Source organism: Staurois parvus, unplaced genomic scaffold (genome assembly GCF_062004578.1).
Source record: "Staurois parvus isolate SC_StPar_1 unplaced genomic scaffold, SC_StPar_1.0 ptg000564l, whole genome shotgun sequence".
Lineage (NCBI taxonomy): Eukaryota > Metazoa > Chordata > Amphibia > Anura > Ranidae > Staurois > Staurois parvus.
The window spans coordinates 4,171,456-4,197,504 of NW_028318360.1; the positions used below are offsets into that span (position 1 = coordinate 4,171,456).

The 26,049-nt window shown below is 39.6% G+C and overlaps 1 protein-coding gene across 2 annotated transcripts in view; it reads left to right on the plus strand.

The window, feature by feature from the left end:
- The window catches only part of RGS12 (regulator of G protein signaling 12), a 289,572-nt gene that overhangs the window by 225,779 nt on the left and 37,744 nt on the right, over positions 1–26,049 (plus strand). Inside the window, exons 5-12 of one of the 2 annotated variants that reach the window (XM_089691559.1) lie at positions 4,485–4,654; positions 10,714–10,806; positions 13,392–13,535; positions 17,434–17,613; positions 18,350–18,509; positions 20,091–20,203; positions 20,681–20,869; positions 24,577–24,650. In XM_089691559.1, coding sequence (XP_089547685.1) covers positions 4,485–4,654; positions 10,714–10,806; positions 13,392–13,535; positions 17,434–17,613; positions 18,350–18,509; positions 20,091–20,203; positions 20,681–20,869; positions 24,577–24,650 — 1,123 coding nt within the window. The remainder of the gene's footprint in view (positions 1–4,484; positions 4,655–10,713; positions 10,807–13,391; positions 13,536–17,433; positions 17,614–18,349; positions 18,510–20,090; positions 20,204–20,680; positions 20,870–24,576; positions 24,651–26,049) is intronic. The other variant, XM_089691561.1, reaches the window with a different exon arrangement.

Sequence of the window (26,049 nt, forward strand, 5' to 3'; positions counted from 1 at the left end):
ATCTGGTTACCAATTGGTGTACTGCTGTGAACCTTTTTTTTTTTTTTTTTTTTTTTTTTTCAGGAGGCCTAAAAAGCCAAGGCAATAAGAGATTTTTTTTTTGGTCTGTGTAATGTGCTGCCTACATTTTACTTTAATCAAACTTTCGTGTGCAGTGAGGCACTGGTGATGTAGACAAGGGTATCACATCTGTTCTCTAGGAGATGGCAATGTCACCAGTGCTTTCCTGGGGGATCTCGCCTCTAAACTGCAAAATCTGTGAGATGTCAGGGGAAAACTTTTTTTTTTTTGTGGATTCAGCAATGTGTCAGGTGCGTAAGGCTCCTTTCACACAGAACAGAACCCACTCCAATCAGCAGGGGATCCATGAGCAGATCCCTTGTTGAATAGGAGCTGAACAGGACAAATGTTTGTGGACCCATGACCGATTTGTGAGCGACCAGATATAAACGGACTCTGCTGTCAGCTTGCATCAGGCTACCTCTGATCTGTCATATTGAGGTCTGGAAAAATGGAAAAGGACACCTGTGCATAGTGTACAAACCTATTCCCCGATCATATATGTCCATCTGCTATAGGCGGGTATATCTGCGCATGCCTACTAATGCAGGCCATAGACTGTTCGTTTATCGGCCGAAAAATGAAAAATCAGTCGTTTTGTTGTCACCAATGCCTACGAAAATTGGCCGTTTTTCGTAAATTTTCCAGCAGGACCGATTAAAAGAAACAAGGAGGAACCGCGAAAATCAGCCAACGACATTGCCCCACTAATGGTGCGAATATAGGCCGAATATTCTTTCGGGCGAAAATTAGGCCGATAAACAAACGAACCGTCTATGGCCTACTTATGTCTGAGCAGCTGTATGAAGCACCTGGGCTTCCTGGCATGAAAAAAGGGGCAAAGGCACATTTTCAGGGTATTGCTTAGGCACACGGAACACTTGTAAATCTTCCCTATAGTAGCAGATCTTCTCTTTCCGAGTACAGTTCTACTGTAAGACCTGAAGCTGAGTGTTGTTCACCTCTATAATTTGTAGAGTATAAGATATTTGTGTTATGTAACAGGTCTTTGTACGGGTCTGAATTAGTACAGTTTTACCATAGATCTCTTTTACCTAGTCGTAGCATTGTATCTGCTTTATGATGTTTATATTCGATGAAAAAGTGAAGCGTTAGAGACCTTTTTATAGGCTGACAGTCTTGGTAACCATGTCCTGGGGCATATATGTTTTCTCACGTAACAGGGTGGGGTTGATATTCTTGTGTGAGAACGCCGAATAAAAGTAGATGTTGACTTGATGTACTGTATGTTCTTGACCTCATTTCCAGGCCATGGTGGAGAGAGATGTATACGCGGATATATACACACTTATTACTGACTCCGCACTCTCCCTTCTTGTTGATTGTTTATTAGCTGTATACGGATACAGATATTCAGTGATGGTGCCGTGAGCAGTGTTGTGCTAGTACTCCAGGCGACCAATCGGAAATGAGCTTTCAATTTTTAATCTGCATGCTCCATGGGGTGTTTTTTTTTCCTTTTATGGGGTAATCTGTCTCTTAGTTTTAAGCATTATTTCCAATCATGTGCATTTAGCAGTAAAATATACATTTTTATGGTGGCCATACCAGCATTGAAAGAGAAGCATGGTGAAAGCTCTTTTGGCCACACTTTTCATATGGGTCACAGGAGTGCACTTTGTTCTCCCATTGCCCAGAATCATCTGACAGTGGGCTATATTGCCCACTTCTTTAGTTTTTTAATGGTTCAACCCAAATGATCTTAGACCTAAGGCTAGCCATACGTATTAGGATGACTGAGCTAGAGTGATCAATCAATTCCTTCACCCACGCTAAACAGATGGAGACCTCTTCCCTGCTAGCCCCTGTGGTTGTCAAAATACCCAAACACTGCCTGCATCTGATTGGTTGTAGTCACTGTTCGCCTAATAATTTTCCACCTGGCTCCTTCGATTTCCAAATTAAAGTTTTTCAAGCTGGGTATATCCAACAGAGCCACCCTTGGCTTGAATTTTAGTAGATTCAGCAGGGATCGGCAGATATTCTAGCCATGTATGCCCAGCATTAAATTGTTGTTCCATGCTACAGAAGAACGTGGTGTTTTTGTATCAATCCAATAACTACAGAAGAAAGTGGTGTTTTTCTTTGTATCAATCCAATAACTTCAAAGTGAAAAGATTATTTAAAAAAGAAAATTAAAAAAAAAAAAATTTTTAAATATTTACACCATCCATCCATTTTCCTAATTATCCAACTCATCTGATTAGTTTCATCTTTCAGTTTGATCTGGAAAGGTTGGTTAGAAGCAATGGAATTGATGGCAAATAAATAATTCCTAGAACCAATTGTAACGCTAATACAATTGTTTTATCAAACTACTGGATCAATAGTGTTTTTTAGCCAGTATAGGATTCATAACAGTTCTTGAAAGCGATTATTCTAAGTAAGTTGAAAATCATTTTAAACCATCTCCAATATCTGTTGGTCATCAGCGATTGTTTAGTTGAATGTTATTTTACCTGAGTTTCAGATTGTCGTCACATTTTTTAAACTCCGCCTAGTATGGCTAGTCTAAGCTGAGTTCAAGTTGGCCAACATAGTTTAATTCCTTCACTTCTGTTATTACTTTTTTAACTCTATCTTTCAGGCTTATTTACTAAAGATGGAGTGAGAATTGGAGCAGAACTAGAAAAGTCATTAGATTTCCTGTTGTGTTTGAAAGATTGACACCTGTGTAACTGCTAAGGGCAAATTTTCCTGTTTCTGTACAGTCTTTTAGATTTCCTAAAACTGTGATGTGAGGACAAGCTTAAGGCCCCTTTTGCAGGGGCAGGCCAATCGCCTGGCCATTTTTCCGGTGGACCTGATCGGTCCATCCATTCTCCTCTATGTAGCGGCGGATGTAAACAAACATGTTTGTTTATACCCGCCTGCATCTGATCTGCTAAAAACAGATGGATGGGGATCCATTCCCCCATCCATTTATTGGATCGGTTGACTGTTGGATGTAAACAGATAGGTGGTCCATTTACATCTGACCACTCATAGAGAAAATAAGGCTGTGTCTGCTCTGCATAAGTGGAGTAGTCTTGGACCTGTCATTGCCTGCTCAGCGAGGATCATCAGACAAATTCCCCACTGAGCATGCGGATCCGCTGGTGTAGTCCACCCGTGTGAAAGGGGCCTAAACCATTCAATCTGTATCAAACCAGACAGGCTGTAATACTACACAGTTGATGGTAGAAATAAAGGAGATTGTACAATCAGATTGTATAGCATAATGTCAACAGCATATGTGAAGTCAAGAATGCAACGTGTCCTCATCGAAAAGCATATACTACATACATGCTCCTTGTTGGTATCCATCCAGAGGCTTTCAGTTCCCCAGATATTGGTATTATTGTCCTGATAATTAAAAACAGAAAATACTCCTGCCATGTCTATATAAAGTTTACAATTGTCCTGATAATGTCTCCAGTGCATGCACACCCTCTCGCACATTTGTTGCACTGTGGCTGTGCCATGATGTGATGAGTGCCTGTGCTGGGATGACATTATCAATTCTTTCCAGCATAGGCACTCACTTTCATGAGTTTACTTTGTAAAACCCCAATATGACTACCAGCATCACAGGAATTGGAAATTCTTTTAAAGGGTCACCTCCTTTACCTAGTGTATGCACCATGGAGGAAGCTGGATTGGAGTTGAAAGTGATGATTGGCTCCTTTCTGTCCTTGCACATTCAGAATTTCACAAAGACATTGAAGGGAGGAGGACGGGATTGGGGAACTAAGTGCCAAGACACAGGCAAGATGCGGTTGATCTCAAGAATGTTCAGGGAGAAGAGCAGCCTAGCTGCAACCTATAGTAAGGTCTAAAGTAAAGCTTTTTGGAGCATTGATTACTAATGGGGCTATGATGGTTTTTGGTTGGCGAATGGCAGACTTACCTGCACTTTAAGGTCTCCGTGTTGACCTTGATGGCCTGTCCACATCATTTTAGGTAAGGTGGGTGATGGATTATTTTTCTAAAGGAAACCTTCAACAATTTGCTTATGGTCAGCCATCCCCCTGGCTACATTGGGCCAATTTTAGATTGATTTCCATAAAATATAGCACAACATTGTTTACATCCTCTTCACTACACTGTGACCAACATCTCAATTCGTAAAGTAGAGAACATGGAGAGTTTGTGACTGCTGAAGGGACATTGTGTTATACACTCCTTTCAGACAGATGATAGAATCAGTCAGTGCTGTATAAATTATTGAAACAGAAAAAAATTTACTTTTTTCCAAAACTATGAGTTCATGGTAGGTTGTGTTAACTGGCACTTCTAGCTGTGAAGAGTGCCAATACAAGCCAATTCTGCTAGAAAAGATCATTTTTTACTCCCTGCTTGTTTTATGTCTATTAAAATCTGACCCATCCATGAAGTATTTTCTGTCTTTTCTCCTCTGGCAGAACTGAACAGCACTGATCTGAAAGGATGTGTAAGCGAGAACAGTTTGAGCAGCAATGCCAGCCTGCCCAGTGTACAAAGCTGCCGCAAACTCGGCGAGCGCAGGGTGGCCAGTTGGGCTGTGTCGTTCGAAAGGCTTCTTCAGGATCCAGTTGGCGTTCGGTATTTTACGGTAAGTAATACTTATCATTACACTTACATGGTAACAGCAAGTCAATGCTGCAGGGGGCCAGATTAAAGTGGAGTTCCAGGGAATATTTTGCAACTGCGACAAGTGCAATACGTGACCTTTTATTTATTGGGACCACAGCATTGCTGGATACTGTGGAAATTACAGTTTAATTCACAGTGGATATTACTTACTGCACCCTTCTGGTGGTATTGCGACTAATAGTTCTGGCTATAGTACAGTGAAAGGATTGTGGTATTCATTCTCTGCTCCCCCCCCCCCCCCCCCAATCTATTCATAAAAAGCCTTGTATTCTGTTCACTGAACATTCTGTGAATGGATGGGGGGGGGGGGGGTAAACAGCATCTCCTCTTGTCCACTCACAAAGGTTGGAGTTCCATTTTAATGTAGAATTTAGTGTAATCAGCCACTCCAATCTTACTGGACTTGCTTGTAGGAAAGTGATCAAAAAAGCCCCTGCAATATGTGATTTATTGTAGTTCAAAATGAGATTTACAATTGCAAAGCAGCTACAATATTTTCACTGCATTGGAGCCTCTTGGTCAGTGGTCTCCAAGCATTCTAAGCACAGGGCCTGTTTACTCTCCTTCAAACTTAAGTAGGGCCAGACTGTGGCCAGTGGGAATAGAAAATATTGCCCTATCATTGGTGACAGTGGGAGGTATATTGCCCCATCATTGGTGACAGTGGGAGGTATATTGCCCCATCATTGGTGACAGTGGAAGGTATATTGCCCCATCATTGGTGACAGTGGAAGGTATATTGCCCCATCATTGGTGACAGTGGAAGGTATATTGCCCCATCATTGGTGACAGTGGAAGGTATATTGCCCCATCATTGGTGACAGTGGAAGGTATATTGCCCCATCATTGGTGACAGTGGAAGGTATATTGCCCCATCATTGGTGACAGTGGAAGGTATATTGCCCCATCATTGGTGACAGTGGAAGGTTTAGTTGCCCCATCATTGGTGACAGTGGGAGGTTTAGTTGCCCTATCATTGGTGTCAATAAGAGGAATAGTGCTCCATCTTTGGTGTCAATAAGAGGAATTGTGCCCCATTGTTGGTGTCAGAGGGAGGAATTGTGCCCCATTGTTGGTGTCAGTGGGAGGAATTGTGCCCCGTTGTCTGTCAGTGGCAGGAACTATGCTACACTGTTGCTAACAGTGGGGGAAATAATGGCCAACGGACCGCTGTTTGTAGACAAATACTCTAGGTGTAAGATACCTGTACTCAGTCCAGTCAATTTGGTGGATCAGATGGTGGTCATCTTTTTGGGTACAAGTAGACAGCTGAGGTTTGTTCTCTTGTGAACTGTTAAATCACCTGGTTAGTATATTTTAGCCAAATTATGGTTGACATTGGGGCCTTTCCTGCAGTACATTTCTCTGCTGATCGTTGGAGTGTTTGCAGAAAGCTAATGTCTAAAGGGAATATATTGTCTGTTGAATTTAGAAATGTATTTAAAAGACATTAGATTGCTGCAAATAATGCTATTGGTGTGCATTTACTGTATGTGTTAGAAACATTGTTTCTATGTGTAGTTTGTAATGATACGTCATACATGGGGGCAGCCATATGAATATATAGCTTCTGCGTTGCTTAGTGGTTGTACTTTTTCTACTGCTTCTCACAAAGTCTGCCAAACACCTTGGTCTGCTTTTGAAATATATCTTAAGTCCTCACCTTGTTAAACAACCCATTCAGTTTAAAATATAAATACCATCCCCCCCCCCCCATATTATTTTAATACGTGATCACAGATCACATACCCTCTGTTCTCAGTTGCATAAGTGCTGGGGGAGGAGAAACGTCACACTGAGCTTCCAAGTGAATGTCCCTGGTATTTCACACAGAGGAAGCAATACAAAGAGAACCGAATAGTTTTTCATACAAGTACATGGTACAGCAGGCACATATCAGGAATGTGAAATGTTGGGTTTACGTATTCTTTATGCGTGAAATTTTTTAAATGTGTATTAAATAAAGAGAAATGAAATAATGAGACCTTAGACACCGTTATTAGAATCTAATACTCTGTGATAGTGGTCCTTTATCTGAAGCAACCCTTGGCAGCCATTAAGGTTTTTTTTCTGGTCCAACTTGAGCCAAGAAAATTTCAATTTGTGGTTGTTTGGCTGCATTTAAAAAATATTTATTTTATATGTTTGCAAAATCCTATTAGAGTCTTTTTTTTTTTTTTTTAGGCTGCATGTGCTGTAGTGTGGTGTTTTTTTTTTTTGTGGTTTTTTTTGTTTTTTGTGTTTGTTGTTTTTTTGTTTTTTTTTTGTTTTTTTGTTGTTTTTTTAAGCTCAAAAATTCTGCGAAAAACACTGGATAAAAAATTATGGTAATAGCGTTTTTAGTAGCGTTCATAAGCGTCTAGGAGCTTTAGTTTTATTACTGTTTTTATATTACATGTAGAGGGAAAAAGAAAAGAAAAAAAATTAGAAAAAAAACTTTTAGGAGTATTTAGGGTATTTTTTTTTTTTTTTTTCCTGCTCCTAGATGCTTAAATTAAAAAAAATGCTAACAGCCTAAAGTAGTGTGCATGGATAGGATAACACAATTTAGCTTCTAGGAGAAGAAAAAATATGCTGATAGCTTCAAGGAGCTTCAGAAAATGCTAGTGTGCATAGAGCAGTTGGTGCTGTTTCTTTGCAGGTTTCCTTTTTTCATTACATATTGAACAGCAGCAGGGTCTCTGTAAAGACTGAACACTCAGTTTCCTGCAAAAGTCCATTTGTGACTGGTTCTCTTTAATATTCGCATTCTTTATTGACTACGTCAGCTGACGTTTCTTATAGGAGGAGACTCTTTGAACTCTCAGGATTTGGTTTTGCCCTCTTACAGTTTATAGACTATATATTTAGCTTTTACATACACATTTATATTGGACTTTTTTTTATTATATGTATTGTATGAGTGTCCTTGTATTATTTATTGCTGGTCTCTGGGACTGACCTTGACGTTGGAGGTTGTTGCTCTCCTGGATCCTGTTCACCACCTGCTTCTAGTTCCTGAACCTTCTAGAACTTTAAAGAGTATTCTATGTGTTCTTTTATAGAAAGTGGCAGTAAAAGGAGTAATCTTCTGGAATGTTTGCACTTGGGTCACTCACCAGTTTAAGATCGGGAGGCGTTTCAGTCCATTATCTGCAAGTAAAAGTTGAATTGTCAGTAGAAGACCGCGAACACTTACATGGACAGTGCGTCTTTGATCACACCAGCTTGACCTTCAGAGGGAGAGGCTTATTTCCATGGGGTCCACCACTGAGCCCAGATACTTGAATGTGGTGTTAGTTGGATAATAGAAGAGTCTTCTTATCCCCGTTTTTACTTCATAACAGAATAAGGTCGTGTTTACATTGGAGCAATTTCTGATGGGATCAGAGTCGCACAGAATCGCATGACAAAGGAAATTGCTTTGTTTTCAATGGCGTCCATTCACAACAATGTGACAGAACAATTTTGGAAGAGGTTCCTGTGTTACTTTGGTGCAATTTTGGCTCCATAGAATATACAAACCTTATCAAAGTTGCATCCAAGTAGTGCTGCATAATCGCACTGGAAGTCAGATAAAAATCGTACCGCAGCAGTATGCATTTTAATTTTAATATGTGGCTAGCCTTAGACCTCCAGGGACCTGTCTACTGACACATGACCAGAGTCATTTTTTTAGGGCTCCTTTTACATGTGAAAAGTGATCCATGCTCAGATGGCTTTTCAGAGGATTTGAAAGGTGGTGAGACAATATGTTTTCTCCCCACTACCTGATTTATTCCTATAATTGCCGCACTACCATGCAGCTATAGTGTGCTGTGTGGTCCCATAGAACTGCATTTGATGGCAGCCCTGCCCACCAAAATAAACATGCTGCTTAAGATTTGCCATGGCATGTGTTCACTTGTGAGCGACTGTATGTCAGGGTTCAGGTGGGCGGTTGGGGGGTAAATCCATGGCTCAACCGCCTGGTTTTACTGGCAACATGTGTGACCAAAGCCGTAGAATAGTAAATTGAAATAGAGAGTGCATCATTCATTAAAGTGGTTCTAAATCCTCACATATACCCAGTGAAGTTACTGGCATTAGGTGATACACAGAGATTAAACACATTCCTCCTACATAAGTTGTACCTGTTTATCTACAGCTGTCTTTCCCCTACATCACAGGTGTGGAGACAAACTGGCCGTCCAGCTGTTGCTAAACTACAAGTCCAATGAGGCATTGCAAGATTGACAGTTACAAGCATGATTCCCAAAGGCAGAGGCATGATGGGACTTGTAGTTTGGCAACAGCTGGAGGGTCGTCAGTTTGACACCCCTGCCCTACATCCATTCAGCATGCAGCATTACCACAGGATCTCTCAGCTTTCAAAATCGGGGGGAGGGGAGCTGAAGTTACATCAGTGAGGAGAGCTCTGAGAGCTGATTGAAGGGAAGGGACATGCTCTCTTCACACAGCTCACAGGAACAGAGCTGAGGCTGTCAATCACAGGGTGTGCCCTCCCAGTCACCATTTTTCTCTTGGTGTCAGGAAAAGTAATCAGCAGCGACTCATGCTTATAGGAGAAGAACGAGGCAGCAAATAGAAATTACACTTGTTCCTGCGGATTGATTGAGACACACTATAGAGGCATATACGTTCATGTCTGATATTTACAGCCACTTTAACCCCCCTGGCAGTATTCCCGAGTGTATCTCGGGGTAACATTTTAGCGCCACAAGCGGTAACCCCGAGCTACACTCGGGAATACCCTGCAGCGTTGCTCCGGGATCTCTTCTTCACTTACCTTGTCCTGCGCTCCCGCGATGTCCCCCCTTCAGCGTCTCCGGCCATGTCCTCCGGCCGATGCCGGCATCTGTCATCTGGGTTCCGTTCCCTGCGAGCGTCGGGACGTACGAGGACGGAACGGCGGGAAATTTAAAAATGTCAAAAAGTGACATTCACTAAATACACTAAAATCACATAGTAAAACATTACTGTATCAAACCATTTCACATACATTTTGTCCCGAGTGCTTTGTCCTGCGCCCTGCCTGCATTTTTACTGTTCTTTCTGCCTGGAAACTGAGAAATGTTCATGGCGTCCAAAAAGTGTCCCTTTAGGTCAAAATCAGTTTTAGATCAGCTAGAGAACAGCGATAGTAAATCAGAACCACTTGCAGAATTGAGTGATAATGATTTGTGGGGAAATTCCTCATCAGACACTGAAAACGATTCTGCGACTGAGCTCAGTGATGTGCGAACTTGGCGCTATATTTCAAATTTCAGTGTTTTTGGTTTGATTATATTATTGAATTACATTTATTCTTATTATATTATTTTTTATGATTATTTATTAAATTATAATTTATGATTTGGTGTTTCAAATTTTATCATACCCGGGATGTTTACTAGACTCTTGTTCGGATAGATTTTAGTGAATTATTCCCAAAAATTACAGGCCTACAATAAAAAAAACTACATATTTCCATGCAAAAAAATGTACTGCTTTGAGCACAGAAATACTGCCATAATCAGACCGCTAGGGAGGTTAAGCCAGTACAATATTTTTTTGTATCTTTGCTATAGGTAGGCTACTCCAGTCCATGTAGGAGTTTTGGGTGTTTCTGGCCACTCTTGCATGTTGCAATGTCTCCTGTTGCATTCTCCATAATATGAAATAAAAACAAAATCCAATGCAAGCATGGGAAGCCTTCAAAATGGTCATCAGGTTTTCACTCCTAGGAACCTGACAGCAGAGATGTCCACAGAGTCCTCCAACAATTTAAGGAACTGTCAAGTAGTTTAATTCTCCATCATCTACCAAAGAACATACAATCTACCAATGTCTTTATTTCATCGGACATCCACCATTGGTGCGCTCATGCAGTTTTCAGTAATTCATGATGTCTGCTAAGCAGGAAGATGTTTGGAGACGGGCAATGGCGAAGGGTTGTAACTTCTCTAAAATGATAACGGAGTTCTGCTATGAGGCTGGCTCAGGTACAAATAGTATCTCATAGTGTATTTCTCATTTTTGCCTTTTATTTGCCTGTAGGAGTTTTTGAAGAAAGAGTTCAGTGAGGAGAACATTTTGTTCTGGCAAGCCTGTGAATATTTCAGTCGTGTTCCAGCCCATGACAAAAATGAGGTAATTTCTTATTGTTGTTGTTTGTTATATTTTTTTCACTGCTTTTCTACAACCTAAACCTCACAGAACGTCATCACTTGATTCCTGAAAGCGCCACCTCCATCTGGTAACCACTCCAGTTTTCTCACCGCTATAGTGCCTGTGGACCACAGAAAGTTTTACATTCTGCTATGGGACTGTCTATTCGACAATAACTTTGTATTACCCAGATATCATAAGTAATGACAAAGTACATTTTTTTTGGACAGGCCAGGGTTTCTTTTATATTGTCTTTTGCAATAATATATTTTTATCATAAATTGAAAATAAACCCTTTTCTTCTTTGATCAGCGCTGGTTAAAAAAACATTTATATTAACCACTTCAAGTCCGGACACTTTCACCCCCTTCCTGTCCAGGCCAATTTTCAGCTTTCAGCGCAATCACACTTTGAATGACAATTGCACGGTCATGAAACACTGTACCCATAGGAAAAGTTTTGCATTTTTTTGAGACCAGTACAACTTTTTATTTTGGTTGTATTTATTTACCACTGGGATTTTTTTTTTTTTTGCTAAATGAAAGACCAAATTTTTGTTTTTGTTTTTTTAAAAAAAAAAAAGACGTTTTTTTTTGCTAAATAAATGAAAGACCAAATTTTTGTTTTTTTTTAAAAAAAAAAAAAGTGCTTTTCTTATACAATTTTGCAAATCATCTTTCTTCACAAACCTTGGCCAAAATGTATTCAGTTATCTTTTTGGTAAAAAAAAAAACCCAAATTAGTTTATAAATTTTTATATATATATATATATATATATATATATATATATATATATATATATATATATATATATATATATATATATATATATATATATATATATATATAGAATGTATATTTTTTTTTTTTTTTTTTTTTACATACTGTCACCCTCTACTTGTGGGGGGTGATTAGGATTATTTTATTTTACACTGATTGCTATTACACCCATAAAGGCTGTAAAAGCATTCATTTCTATTTCTCTCTGGCTGCATTTCTGCAGCCATTGGGAAATACTGTGAGAGCTGTGATTGGTCACAGCTTGTCACATGGTACAAGGCTGGTGTGAATAGCCTTGTACCATGTGACCTCTGTGATAATTCACAGATTTCACAAGTAGTAAGCAATGATGTCAGGAAGTGACATCTTATTTACTACTTTACTACTGTTCATGTGATCAATAATTGGCCAATCAGGGATCACATGAATCCGGACCTCACACAGAGGTCCCATACAGCGATCTGTGTTCTGCTGTGTCTGGCGGTCACAGATCACGGTGCTGCGCGCTCCCGGGGAGCGCGCACAGGTAATGGATGTGGGGGGACGTTTAGAAACTTCCCCCCGCATCGGCAGCACTCCCGTCCAGCCGTTTATTGGCAATGGCCCGAATGGGAAGAGGATAAAAAGTTTCAATTTTGTACTTTTATACTTTTTCCAGTTGCATTAAAAAAAAAACTAGCTAGAAAAAGATTTAAATAATCCTTCCGATTCTAATTTAAAAAGTTATAGAATAACACTTATAGCAGTATAAAATCCAGAAAAAACATGGTGACTCCATTCATTGTGCTTGTTTACATTTTTTCAATCTTACTATTTTTATTTTATTTAAAGCACATTGTTTCCCTTTATTTTCACCTGGTGATCTGGCCAATAACACACTTCTTCTTTTTTTTCCTCTTCGGATAAATAATTTACATAAAAGCTCACTGTGGTAAGCACCCCTGTCAGCATTAAATGATTTGTCTCATCTCTCCAGTTGCTGCTTTTGCTGAACAGCTTGGTCTGTTGAAGGAAGTTGAAAAATTAGATTTACTGGCTGGATCAACAAGTGAAAAAAGGCAAAAATAAATAAAACAAATGCAGTCACATCTAAGAATTGATGAGCTGCAATCTATTATGCCCCTTTCACACAGGGCAGACTCCACCTGTGGTCTGCTTGCTCAGCAGGGGATCTGAGTGAATGGATCCCCATCCATTTGTTTTTATCCTATCAGATTGGATGTAGGTAGGTGTAAACACATTTTTTTTTTTTTTTTTTTTTTTGGGTTTTTTTTTACACCCGCCGCTCCATAGAGGAGAATGGAAGGTTTTGATCAGAAAAATGGACAAGCGGACCCGATTGGAACTTCCATGTGAAAAGTGTTCTTCAATTAAGTGTTTTTGGTGTCTAGCATGCCCAGTACCAACAGCTGGCTGGAAAATTGTCCCTCGCTCTCTGTCCCAGTAACTCCCGGACAAGAAATGGTCAGGTTCCGATGCCTGAGTCAGGAACACAGAGCAATATGAACTTGACAAATACTCTGACCCCTCTCCACATCAGAAAGAGATCCTTTCACATCCTGTCCCTGTGACAATCCATTACGTGGGTGGGAAGTAAAAGTACATTTCCCCAACAGGGACATAGCTGTCAAAAGTTAACAGAGCTTCTAACCTTTCCCCAATCTATGCACAAAATAAATGTGTGTGTTTATTTATTGATATATATATATATATATATATATATATATATATATATATATAATCTCTTGTCCTGTAATTAACATCAGTGTTTTATCTCTGATTTGCAGTTGTCTTACAGAGCCAGGGAAATATTTAACAAGTTTTTGAGCAGCAAGGCGACCACTCCGGTCAACATTGACAGTCAGGCTCAGCTTGCTGATGACATTCTCAATGCCCCACATCCGGATATGTTCAAAGAGCAGCAGCTGCAGGTAATTTTGGTTTTTAGGTGAAGGCCTCCCCTAATTTACTTTTTACATTGCTGTGTTAAGCCCCATATACACGGGCTGAATATCGACTGAAATCAGCCGGTACAGTAGCTACCAGCCGACATTCAGGCTGCGTGTACAGGTCCTTGTTTGACAGAAGCATATCTCATTGTTGGTATCTGATCAGTGCTGTCAGACAATGGCTGCGAGCGCTGACCAGTGTGTTCTGGGGGTCCCAACACCCTGTCAGAACACAATAGCTCAGCGGGGAGATCACTGTACGAATGTCACATCGTTGGTAGAGTCCTCCTCGCGAGCCCCTCACACTTACCATGTGTACCAGGTTTCAGGGTGGCCATCCATGTAGCAATTTGGACGGTTCAGGTATGTCCAATCACAAACAATTCATCATCAAAATATTGAATAGTTGATCAGTTATAAATGTAGACTATCTTTGAAAAGGATCACTTAAAGCGATTCTGAAGGTTAATTTTTCTCTTTTTTTTTTTCTAAAATAACAAATATGTCTTCCCAGCTGTGTGCAGTGGTTTTGCACAGAACAGCCTGGATCCTCCTCTTCGCGGGTCCCCCACAGGTTCTCCTGGCTCCTCCTGTATGTCAGGTGCCGCCCATAGCAAGCAGCTTGCTATGGTGGCACCCGCTGCTCCATGTGTCCATTCACACACAGCTGTGGCTTGGCCCCACCCCCTCTCTCTCCTCATTCGCTGCCAATGGCTCCCGCTTGCTGTCTCAGCCAATGAGGAGGCAGAGACCTGGAACAGCCAAGGCTGTCATTCACATTGCTGGATCGTGATGACGCTCAGTTAAGTATTGAGGGGGCTGGGGGCACTGCTGTACACAGAAGGTTTTTTATCTTCATGCATACAGTGCATGAAGGTAAAAAAAAACCTTGAGCCTTTAGTAGCACTTTGATTTTTTTTATTTTTATTTTTAAACAGAATTTACTAGATCTGAATTAGGAGATATTTATTCAGTCAATTAGAAGCAATACACAAAATCTGCCACAGCCAATCATTGTGTTGTTCTAAATTGATCAAGAACTCACTAAATGGATTGAATGGAAGGTCTTTTGGTTTGCTGTTATTATTTAATTCAATTATTTTGGTCCCATAGTGTGATCGCTTATATGATCATTTTTTTTATGAATAACATTTTATTAAATTTTCCACATGTATATACATACATGACATTTTAAAAAAAAAATAAATATAAAGAAAAACAAAGGGATCATCGATGCTAGTAACATGGGTAGAAAAATAACAGTATGCAATGACAATAGGGCAACATTGGAAGGATGATCAAGTCCGCACAAGTCAAGCAGGTTGACCAGAGGTGTAAACATCCCACGGGTTCCACACAGCTTCAAATGAGATTATAGAATCGGCATGTGAAGCGGTTAGATATTCCATTTTTCTGATATCTGCAATAATCTTAAATAATGTCAACATTGAGGGAGGTGTAGGGGAGAGCCAGCTCATTGGAATGCTTCTCCTGGCCGCCGTCAAAATATGCACAGAGAGTCTCCTCGATGGTCTAGAGCAGGGGTAGGCAACTTGCGGCTCTCTAGCTGTTGTAGAACTACATTTCCCATGAGGCATTGCAACATTACAAAACTGACAGTTACAGCTATGACTTGCAGAGGTATGATGGAACTTGTAGTCCTGCAATAGCTGGAGAGCCGCAGGTTGCCTACCCCTGGTCTAGAGAGACCTGGAAAGGGCAGGCCCAATAAAAAATAAAGAGGCTCAAAAGGGAGAGTGGAATGTAATACCAGTTGTAATAAGGCCAAAACCTCTTCCCAAAAGGGAGTGATAAGCCTACAGTCCCAAAAAATGTGAAAAAGGGAGCCGGTTTCCCTTCCGCAGCGCCAGCAAGCAGGAGAAGCACTCAGGTTAGCTTATATGATCATTTTGATGCAGGCTGAACAAAAGAATCCTATTAGTGTATGGTTAGCTTAAGGGTGGTCACAGACTTCTCAAATTTTGGCCAGTTTCTTGCTGAATTGGCTGAAGTTCGACTTGCGGATGTCCCTGCAAGCACCACAGGCTCAACAAAAGTCAATTTAAAAATCACCTGAGCCTGGAGGAATATTATCCCCTGAACAGCTTATCAGATGTGGTCACTGTTCAGGAGCGCCACTCTATTTAGGCAGCTGCTCAATACGATAGCCGGTGGAGGAGATTCTCCCATTGACACTATTTAACATGGATAAGACTGAACAAGAGAAAAGAGGATGGAAAAAAAAAAGCCAGAAAAGTAAAGCAGCAATTCAGATCAGTTTTATAACTAGCACATTCAAAAATTAACTGCCATTGGCTGCCATTATACGCTTTGCTTATGTTTTCTATTGTCACTGGGTCATAAAGTTGTATACTGAGTGTTTTTTTTTTTAATGTTGAAACTTCTTAAACTTGGTAAACTCAGAATTGTCACTAGATCTACTATAGACATACCATACTTACCTGGGGCCTAGGAGGGATAAATTTAAGGGTTTGATGCACTGCCAATAATATTATCATACTAAATTATTTTCTTTTGTTATCCTGACTAATAGGGAGCTTGTACTTATTTAGCTTCTTAAGGTGGCCATAAATTAAATTTCAATCTATGCCTGGCCAGTGCAGTTGAGCAAAAGTTGATCTATCGGTCCAACTGCCCTATGGGATGAAAAATTTGATCAGCGGCTGCAGCACTGATCTGTGCATTCTGAAAATGGAGGAGTCCCTCTGCCATCAGAATACAATAGCTCAGTGGGGAGGATTCCCCCATCAAGCTTGACTGTGTAGATGGGGGAAACGGTTAATTTTTGTTTTTCGTTCAGCCCACTGGCTGGATGAGAACAATTGAACCATGAATGTCCAGCTTTATTGTTGCTCTATGAATGCACATTAGCGACTTGGATTTTAAGACCCCCACCCTTCTCTCCGTAACTTGTGGCGTCATGAGACAGAGACAAGTCATGTTGCCCCTCTGCCTGGAAGCCTCCTGTACACTGCTTATAACAGAACTCCAACCAAACACAATTGAAGTATCTGTGAACCACTTTAGGCTAGATCTATAGTGTGTATTATCTATGTATGTATATAAATATATGTGTGTGTGTAATATATAAATATATATATATATATATATATATATATATATATATATATATATATATATATATATATATATATATATATATATATATATATATATATATATATATATATATGTATATGTGTATATATATATATATGTATATGTGTATATATATATATATGTATATGTGTATATATATATATATGTATATGTGTATATATATATATATGTATATGTGTATATATATATATATATGTATATGTGTATATATATATATATGTATATGTGTATATATATATATATATGTATATGTGTATATATATATATATGTATATGTGTATATATATATATATGTGTATATATATATATATATATGTATATATATATATATGTGTATGTGTATATATATATATATGTGTATATATATATATATGTGTATATATATGTGTATATATATATATATATATATATATATATATATATATATATATGTGTGTGTATATATATATATATATATATATATATATATGTGTGTGTATGTGTACATATATATATGAGAGAGATTGCTTTAAGTAGTGATGATCAATTGTGCATGATCACAAGAACTTTGTTCAAATTGTAATGAAAATGCTGGGCAGAGTAAGTCACACCATTGCATTACTTTCTCGAAATCTGAGACCGATGAAAACCACTATGTAGTGACAAGGGCACTTGTTCATTTTATAAGGCTCATACGATTGCTGTTAAGGCTTTAACTTCCATTTATGTAAAAAATTTATTTCCTTCTGCTATTTCTTAGATATTTAACCTGATGAAGTTTGATAGCTACACTCGTTTCCTGAAGTCTCACTTGTACCAGGAATGCATGCTGGCTGAAGTGGAGGGGCGATCCCTGCCAGATCCCCAGGAGGTACCCAGCAGCCCAACCTCCAAACATAGCGTGAGCTCAGATCGTTCCAACATCTCTACTCCTAAAAAGGTACCAAATCTAAATCCCTGAGTGATTCAGTGCCAAGTGGTTTGATGTTAAGTCACTAGCAGTCAGTGGCTTGGTCACCAATGATGGGCACTCGTCAGCAGGGATTGATAATGAAAAATCACACACTGTAATTCTGTCATTAGGGGGGCATTTTCATGGGTTAAGGTGGTGGGGGGTCCAGCTACATTTGCAAGAAAAAAAAAAAATAAAAGGCCTGATGCTTCAATAGTTTGTTTTTTTTTTTTGGGGGAGGGGGGTTTGTATTTGTTCTTTTTCAGGTCCATTAAACTATCTGGCTTTTCCAAGATTAACAAGTGTAAGAAAGAAAAGCCACACAGCTCCAATCAAATGCTGTAGCAGCTTCGGAGTTGTTTTTTTTGCAAAAGGCAACACAGTTGAATAACCCCCTAGCAGCCACCATATAGTATATGGGAATCGGAATGCAGAAAATTTTCAGTATCTGCCTGCATGCTGAGGGGGATTTCATTCACATGCTGGTGGTAAAAGAAGAAAAAAAATATTATTGAAATCGGCTATTGCTGCTACATGACGCACCACAAAAAGAGGGGGCTTCATGGATCTTGCCCTGGGAATTCTATATGCATTTATTAATGTGTCATTGGAACATTACTGTCTTATCATAGATAAATAAAATAAAAATGGTCTTGCAGATTTTTATTTTTTTTTTCTCCATTGATATCTAGGTTCTGACCCTTTATTTTCTCTCTGTATACAGCAGTCCAGTAAAAAGACTAAGTCAGGGCGATCTTTGAATGAGGAATCGGGAGGAGAGGAAGATGGCGATAAAAGGAAGAAGGGAACCTTCTTTTCCTGGTCCAGGAGTAAAAGCATTGGGAAATCACAAAAGAAGAAAGAAAATGGGGATGTTTCCAATGGTGAGTATTGGTGTGCTAAATGGCTATGAAGTGTAGGGACTGATGCTGTCACTGTCACTGATGGATGTCTACATCGCCTGTGTTCTAAGGCAGCACACAACCACCCACACATGTTTTGGACTCTCAGAAATACATTTGCATGGAATACAAAAGATTCCAGTCTCACTTCTTGCAATGTAGGCCACTTGTAGCTGCCCCTAAATAGTTTCTGCGGTTTTGTTGTGGGAATATTGTACTAGGCCCATACACCTAGTTCCAAACTGCTAGGGTGCCTGCTTTCCTAGTTTCCAGTTCTAGGTGAACTCACTGTCGGCAAACTGTCCCTTTCAGCCTCCAGTTATGTCCAAATTCCAGTTATGACATGCTATGTTGTCTAGTTTTGTGTGATACGAAGGACAGAACAAGACAGTTGGCCTAGGGGTATAAATGTACAGTCTCAGTCTTGTTTACTGTGACAAGTATAGTTAGCTGTTTGGCATTATGGAGGTGGGGGAGGGGGGGGCAGTAACCTAATGAAAAAACAATGTAGGAGAGAATATGTCCAGGTGGGCCAATGCAGCCAATCAGAATTAATGTATTTTAACATATAAGTAGGGTTGACAAGGATATACAACAATGCTGTAGCTTGTTACCCAAACATTGTTCTAAAATGCAAAAAAAATTTTGCTAAATACTAGAAAAGCCTAAAATATTGTGGCCTCCCTATCAGTTCTGGATAGGCAGTCTGACGTATGGCGTTAAAAGCTTTTTGTGTATCAAGACGTTGGTTGGATGGATCATTGTTTGTAAAGGATTGTCATTGCCCTGATGCCACTGAAACAAGAAGCAGGCTTTAATTTCTGCCAAAAACTTCACTGAGAAAGTGTTTGAAGTTTTCTAGCAAATGAGCGTCTCCTGGAGCTCTCCTTTAAAATGGAATTGCACTGCATCTGAGCAGCTCAAACCAAAATTGCTATTTAATTCATTGTTAATATTCAAAGCAAACTCGCCCATCCATGCTTTTATTTTGCTGAGAAATCATTTTGAAAAACACCCCCTAGCATTTCTGGGAATGGTCATATTGAGTAAGGGCAGTTTTATTTATTACAGGTACATAGCGCCATCAATTTACGCAGCGTTTACATATATATTGTACATCCACATCAGTCCCTAACCCTCAAAGGGTGTACAATCTAAGGTAGATGATTCATGTAGCATTTACTTCCTGGAATCCATCAGCCCTTAGCTCAGGCATTGGCTGAGAACCCTCCCCCCTCCTGAAGACTGCTGGGATGTATGACATAATTTGTCTAGACTTGAAAACCAGGAAGTAACTGAAGAAATATAAATAAAACAAATGTTTTAAACAAGTAAATATGATTTACTTTCCTATCCATTTACTAATGCTAACAGCCTAAGGAATACAAATAGTCCATGTTGAATGAGAGAGTAAAGTTCCACTTTAAGTTTTACCATATTGGTCATAATTCTGTTTAGTCAGTGTATCTTTCCATTTTTTTCCCAATGGAAATACTTTGCCATTAACCAGCACAGTTTCAGAGTTTACAGCTGATGGTCTCCTCTTCATCATTTTCCTGGCAGACTCCACTTTTGTCAACGGGGGTCCTGGCAGGAGGCGCGAGTCGCAAGGTTCTGTGTCCTCTTCAGCAAGCCTAGAGATGATTAATTGTGGAAGTAATGGCAATGCGCTGGAGGTAAGGACCATGTTCTAACTGTAATTGTTTTACAAGGCAGCGACTCTTATCGGACCACTTGACAAGGAACCCTTTAAGAGCCTGGAGCCCACATTATGCATGCTTTAGCTAAATGGTCATATGGATTCTTGTGACCTTTTGTAATCTAATTTTCATGTAATGTGCTTGTCTCACCCTGGAAAAAGATTTATTGTAATCCTATTAGAGGAATCCATTACTGACATCACACAGTCTAACACAAGTGCCTGAAGGAAGAAGTGTTGTCATCCTTAGTAGCCTATCAGCCCCCCCCCCCCTTTTTGGTTCCTGTGCAATGTTTATTTTAAATGCTATTTCACGAAATAGTCATCTTTTCATCATGAACTTTGCAAATTTACACATTGTATTGCCGCCCTTACTGGAGACATTAAATAAGTCATGTTGTATTCGTTCTGCTGTTTATCAGCTTTTTTTTTTTTTTTTTTGTGTCCTCCAAAGTTTGAATCGTCCAGAGTATTGTCTTCTGAGAAATCCCCTAAACACTGCTACATTGCTCTGCCAGATGGCTCGTCCTGTGCCATGGTTGTGAAGGCTGGTTTCTCCATTAAGGAAATCCTGAGCGGCCTCTGTGAAAAGCATGGCTTTAATATTGCTGCAGTGGACCTGTTTTTAGTTGGCGGCAACAAGGTAAGACCCTTTTCTGCTAAGGTGGGCTCTACATCCATGTTTTTTTCTGGCATTAGAGTGATGCAGTTTGAGCCCTCAAGTTGGTCTGTGGGACAAGTGGCTGGATCTTCACTGATCATCCACCCTCCATCACAAGTAAGGTTCTGCCATGAGCTGGTATTTCTAGTTTTCCTTCACTAGAGATATATTTCTTCAGATTGTCCACAGGACAAAGTGAGCATGCAGAAGAATGGGAGTTAGGTTTGGATAGGGGGTGGAAAGCTGCCAAAAGTGGTTAGTTTATGTGTTGGGATTGGAGAGTAAGGATAAGGGAATGAAGTTAAAATAGAAGTGTTAAATGCTTACGTTAGAGGTTACATATTGTGGGAAAAAGTTAGTGAACCTATGGGTCAAATATTTGCATTTTCCTAACAAATATTAACATAACTTTAAAGGAGCACTTAACCCCTGTAACTGTAGGCACTGGGGAGCAAGTCATCCTTAATTTTTCCCAAAAACAGACCATTATGGTTATAGGTTTCTCAGCAGCTTAACTTCTTTGCTCCCTTTTGAGAGCAGTGATTTGGAAGTTTTTCAGCCTAAAACCAACTTTAGTGTGCCCTGTTGTGAACCTTGAGGATGAATGCCTGCAGCTACAGCGGGGTTTTTTTTAAAGCTCATTTACTGCTGGAGTATATAAATTGACTGGCAATAGTGTGGACCCACCTTTTTATGGGGTAAGTTTCATGGTTCAAATAAATGCAATTTAGTGAATCATGCAATTCCATTTGCTACCCCATTCAACTGTACTGGTGCTTAAAATTGTTGTGGGCCCTTTGTTTCCTCTCTTCTGCCACAACTTTTTAGCAATCCCTAGATAGCAGCTGTGAAAACTTTGTAAAAATTCACTTTACATACTTTCACTTTCCGTGCTTTCATCTCGTTTCTTCCATTAGCTGGCTGAGCAGTATAAAAATAAAGGCCCAACCAATCCGATAAGGAGGTAATTTGTTGTATCCCAGCAGATTAAAAACAAGACTGTAAATCAGACTTCTGAAGATCAAATTTCACAACTGCTTTGTCACAAAGCATTAAGGACAGGTTAAATTTAGCAGAGTCAAGGCCTTGTTTTATGGGTTGGATTATTTTAATCTGTTATGATCGTAAAATGGAGGCTACCACTACTGAACTCTTGTTTTTTGAGAATGCTAGTTGCCTGGTTGTCATGCTGATGCTTTGGCTTTAAAGAGATCCTGTTGCCAGACCAATAATTTCCATTTCAATCCATCCATTATTTTACAGTGGATATAAAAAGTCTACACACCCGTTTAAAATGTCAGGTTTCTGTGATGTAAAAAAAATTAGATACAGAAATAGTTTCAGAACTTTTTCCACCTTTTTAATGTAACCTATAAACTATAACTCAGTTGAACAACAAACTGAAACCTTTTAGGTGGAGGGAAGTAACAATAAAAAATAAAAATAATACGGTTGCATAAGTGTGCACACCCTTAAACTAATACTTTGTTGAAACAGCTTTTGATTTTATTGCAGCACTTAGTCTTTTTGGGTATGACTCTATCAGCATGGCACATCTTCACCTGGCCATATTTGCCCACTTTTCCTTGCAAAAACACTCCAAATCTGTCAGATTGCGAGGGCATCTCCTGTACACAGCCGTCTTCAGATCACTCCACAGATTTTCAATCAGATTCGTGTCTGCGCTCTGGCTGGGCCATTTCAAAACTGTAATCTTCTGGTGAAGCCATTCCTTTGTTGATTTGGATGTATGCTTTGGGTTGTTGTCGTGCTGAAAGATCCTCTTCGTTTTCAGCTTTCTAGCAGAAGCCTGAAGGTTTTGTGCCAATATTGACTGTTATTTGGAACTATTCATAATTCCCTCTACCTTGGTTAAGGTTCCAGCTACAGAAAAACAGCCCCAAAGCATGATGCTGCCACCACCATGCTTCACTGTGGGTATGGTGTTGTTTTGGGGTGCTATTTTTGCACCAAACATATCTTTTGGAATTATGGCCTTGGTTTCATCAGACATTTTCCCACATGCTTTTGGGAAACTTCAGATGTGTTTTTGCAAAAATGTTTCACAAGAAAAGGCTTCCGTCTTGCCACTCTACCCCATAGCCCAGGCATAGGAAGAATACGGGAGATTGTTGTCACATGTACCACACAGCCAGTACTTGCCAGATATTCCGCTCCTGAAATGTTGCTGTAGGCTTCTTGGCAGTCTCCCAGACCAGTTTTTTTTTTTTTCTCGTCTTTTCATCAATTTTGGTGGGATGTCCAGCTCTTGGTAATGATGTGTAGACTGTTACGCTATATTTTCTGCACTTGATGATGACGACTGTCTCACTGTGTTCCATGGTATATCTAATGCCTTGGAAATTCTTTTGTACCCTTCTCCTGACTGATACTTTTAAACAAAGATGCTTTGGAAGCTCTCTGCGGACCATGGCTTTTGCTGTAGGATGCGACTTAAGATAATGTCAGGAAAGACCTACTAGAACAGCTGATCTTTATTTGGGGTTAATCAGAGGCACTTTAAATGATGGCAGGTGTGTACTGACTGCTATTTAACATGATTTTGAATGTGATTGCTTAATTCTGAACACAGCTACATCCCCAGTTATAAGAGGGTGTGCACACTTATGCAACCACATTATTTTAATTTTTTATGTTTACTTTTCCCCTGCTAAAAGATTTCAGTTTGTTTTTCAATTGATTTGTACAGTTTATAGGTCACATTAAAGGTGGAAAACGTTCTGAAATTTTTTATCTTTGTCTAATTTTTTTACATCACAGAAACCTGACATTTTAACAGGGATGTGTAGACTTTTTATATCCACTGGATATATTCATTTAACTTATTTTATGCATGTTGCTAGTGGTTTTTTTTTTCTTTAAATTAAATTAACAAACATGTTATACTCCCCTGCTTTGTGCAGTGGTATTGCACAGAGCACCCCCAATTCTTCTTTTTGGGTCCCCCGCCACTGATCTTGACTCCTCCTCTTTTTCATGTGTCCCCATAGCAGTTTGCTTTGGAGGCACACGGTGTCTGCTCGCTCCCGAGCTGTGTGCCTTTTGGAGATGAGCTCCATAGACTCTCTCAGCGGGACTTAGCCCCGCCCACAACTTCCTCCTCACTTCATTTGATTGACAGTGTCTCCTCCTGCTGCTTGAGTCCTGTGTGAAGAGGAAAATAAGGAGAAGAGATGCAGCCATGCACAGCGCTGGATTTATTCTCCCCACTCTTCTTCTTCACACACGGAAGGTAGGGAGGCAGAGAAATAGAAAACTTTTTTTTACCTTAATTCCAGGAATGCATTAAGTAAAAAAAAGAAAAAATGTTTTTAGCTTTAGTATCACTTTAACTGTAAGACCTCTAAAAGCCCTGAGACTGCTGCTGGTTGATGCCGTCTTAGATGTGATATCAGCAAACGCAGATGTCACTCAAGTGGTTCTCTCTAGTATTCCCCTTCACTCCTTGCAGGCACCCCATTGTGATGTCTGTCTGAAGACAAGGTCACTTTAAAGCCTCTGGTGCTCAGTACAGACATCTGCACACAGCAGTGGCCGGCAGTGAAAGTGTTCGAGCTCCTGGCCCTCTCCGCTCACAAGTAGCAGTGTGTAGAATGTCCTTGATTTCCCCCCTACAATGTGTAATTTATTGTGTGCTTCTGTTTATTTTGTCTTCGCATGTAACTCAGCCGCTTGTTCTCAGCCAAGACAGCAGCATTCTGGAGTCCCGGGATCTAAGAATAGAAAAACGGACGTTGTTTCGGTAGGAGAAACCAAATGAATCTACCAAATGTAACATTTTGGGCTGCTGGGAGGTTTTCCATTGCGGACCCTCCTGGCAGTATTCCTTTCCTTTCCAGTATATTTAATAAATGTATTTAATCAGAGTCTGCGCTCCACAGTCTACCAAACTAAGAATCTCTCTGGGGTTATTACAGCCATGGATCATTTCACGTCTACTCGTGTTTTCCTCTGTATGGAATTTTGCAGCTAAAACAATTTGAAAAGAATGAACTCCATGAAAATGTTTCGCAGTGTTATTGTTATTGTTTGTAAAGCCTGAGAATAATTAAATGTAAACTCAACATTTAAGCTCGAAAGAGCAGGGCCCTCGAACCCCTCGTGTTTTGTTATATTACTGTATTGTCTCATGTTCTGTCCCCCACTATAATGTACAGCGCTGAGCAAACCTTTTAGCGCTATATAAATACTGTATAATAATAATCTAATAGAAAGTTGGATAGAAGCTTGGGAACACCTTTTCTATGGCTTTCAAACTAGTGGCACTTATATGCAAATGATGCATGCTTTACCTTGTTTCCTCTGGTTGTACGCATATATACGGCTGCTGGGTGGGTGGGCTTTAACACAAAGCGCATATTTTCATCAATAGGGAACGCCTTTAAAGTGCTGAGAGCATGCTCACTAAACTGTCATTGCAGCTCCTAATGCATACTTGCAGTCAGAAGTTTCCGATCATTTGACTGCTGTGACAGCCAATCACCGCAGTTACAAGATTGAAAAGCCCACCTCCTCCGCCTCTTGGCATTTATATCCTTTTAAAGGGCCAGGGAGTTGGCAGCAAAGGGGTTATGAAAGAAAATCGAGCTTTAGCATAACCCTGCCACCTTTTGTGCCTTATTGTTGGTCATTGAGGCCTCCCATCCCATCATCTTAACAACTTCAGATTTTACTCCCTTCATTTCCAGGCTATTTGTTGCTGTTTGGCACTATGCTACTTTAACTGGTAATTGTGCAGTCATGCAATGTTGTAAGTAAATGCAATTTTATTTTTTTTTCACACAAATAGAGCTTTATTTTGATGGGTTTTGGTCACCACTCAGTTTTTATATTTTTTTTAAATTATAAATGAAAAAAGCCCCAAAATTTTGAAAAATAGTTTTCTACTTTCTGCCATAAAACATATCCAATAAAAAGAACAAACAAATTTCCTCAAATTTTGGCCAAAATGTATTCTGCTACATGTCTTTGGTAAATTAAAAATAAATAAAATAAAATCCCAATAGGTGTATATTCATTGGTTTGTGTGAAAGTTATAGCATCTACAATCTATGGTATAGATACTGAAATTTTTATTTTTTATACTAGTAATGGCAGTGATCAGCGACATATGGTGTGACTGCGATGGTGCGGAAGGCAAT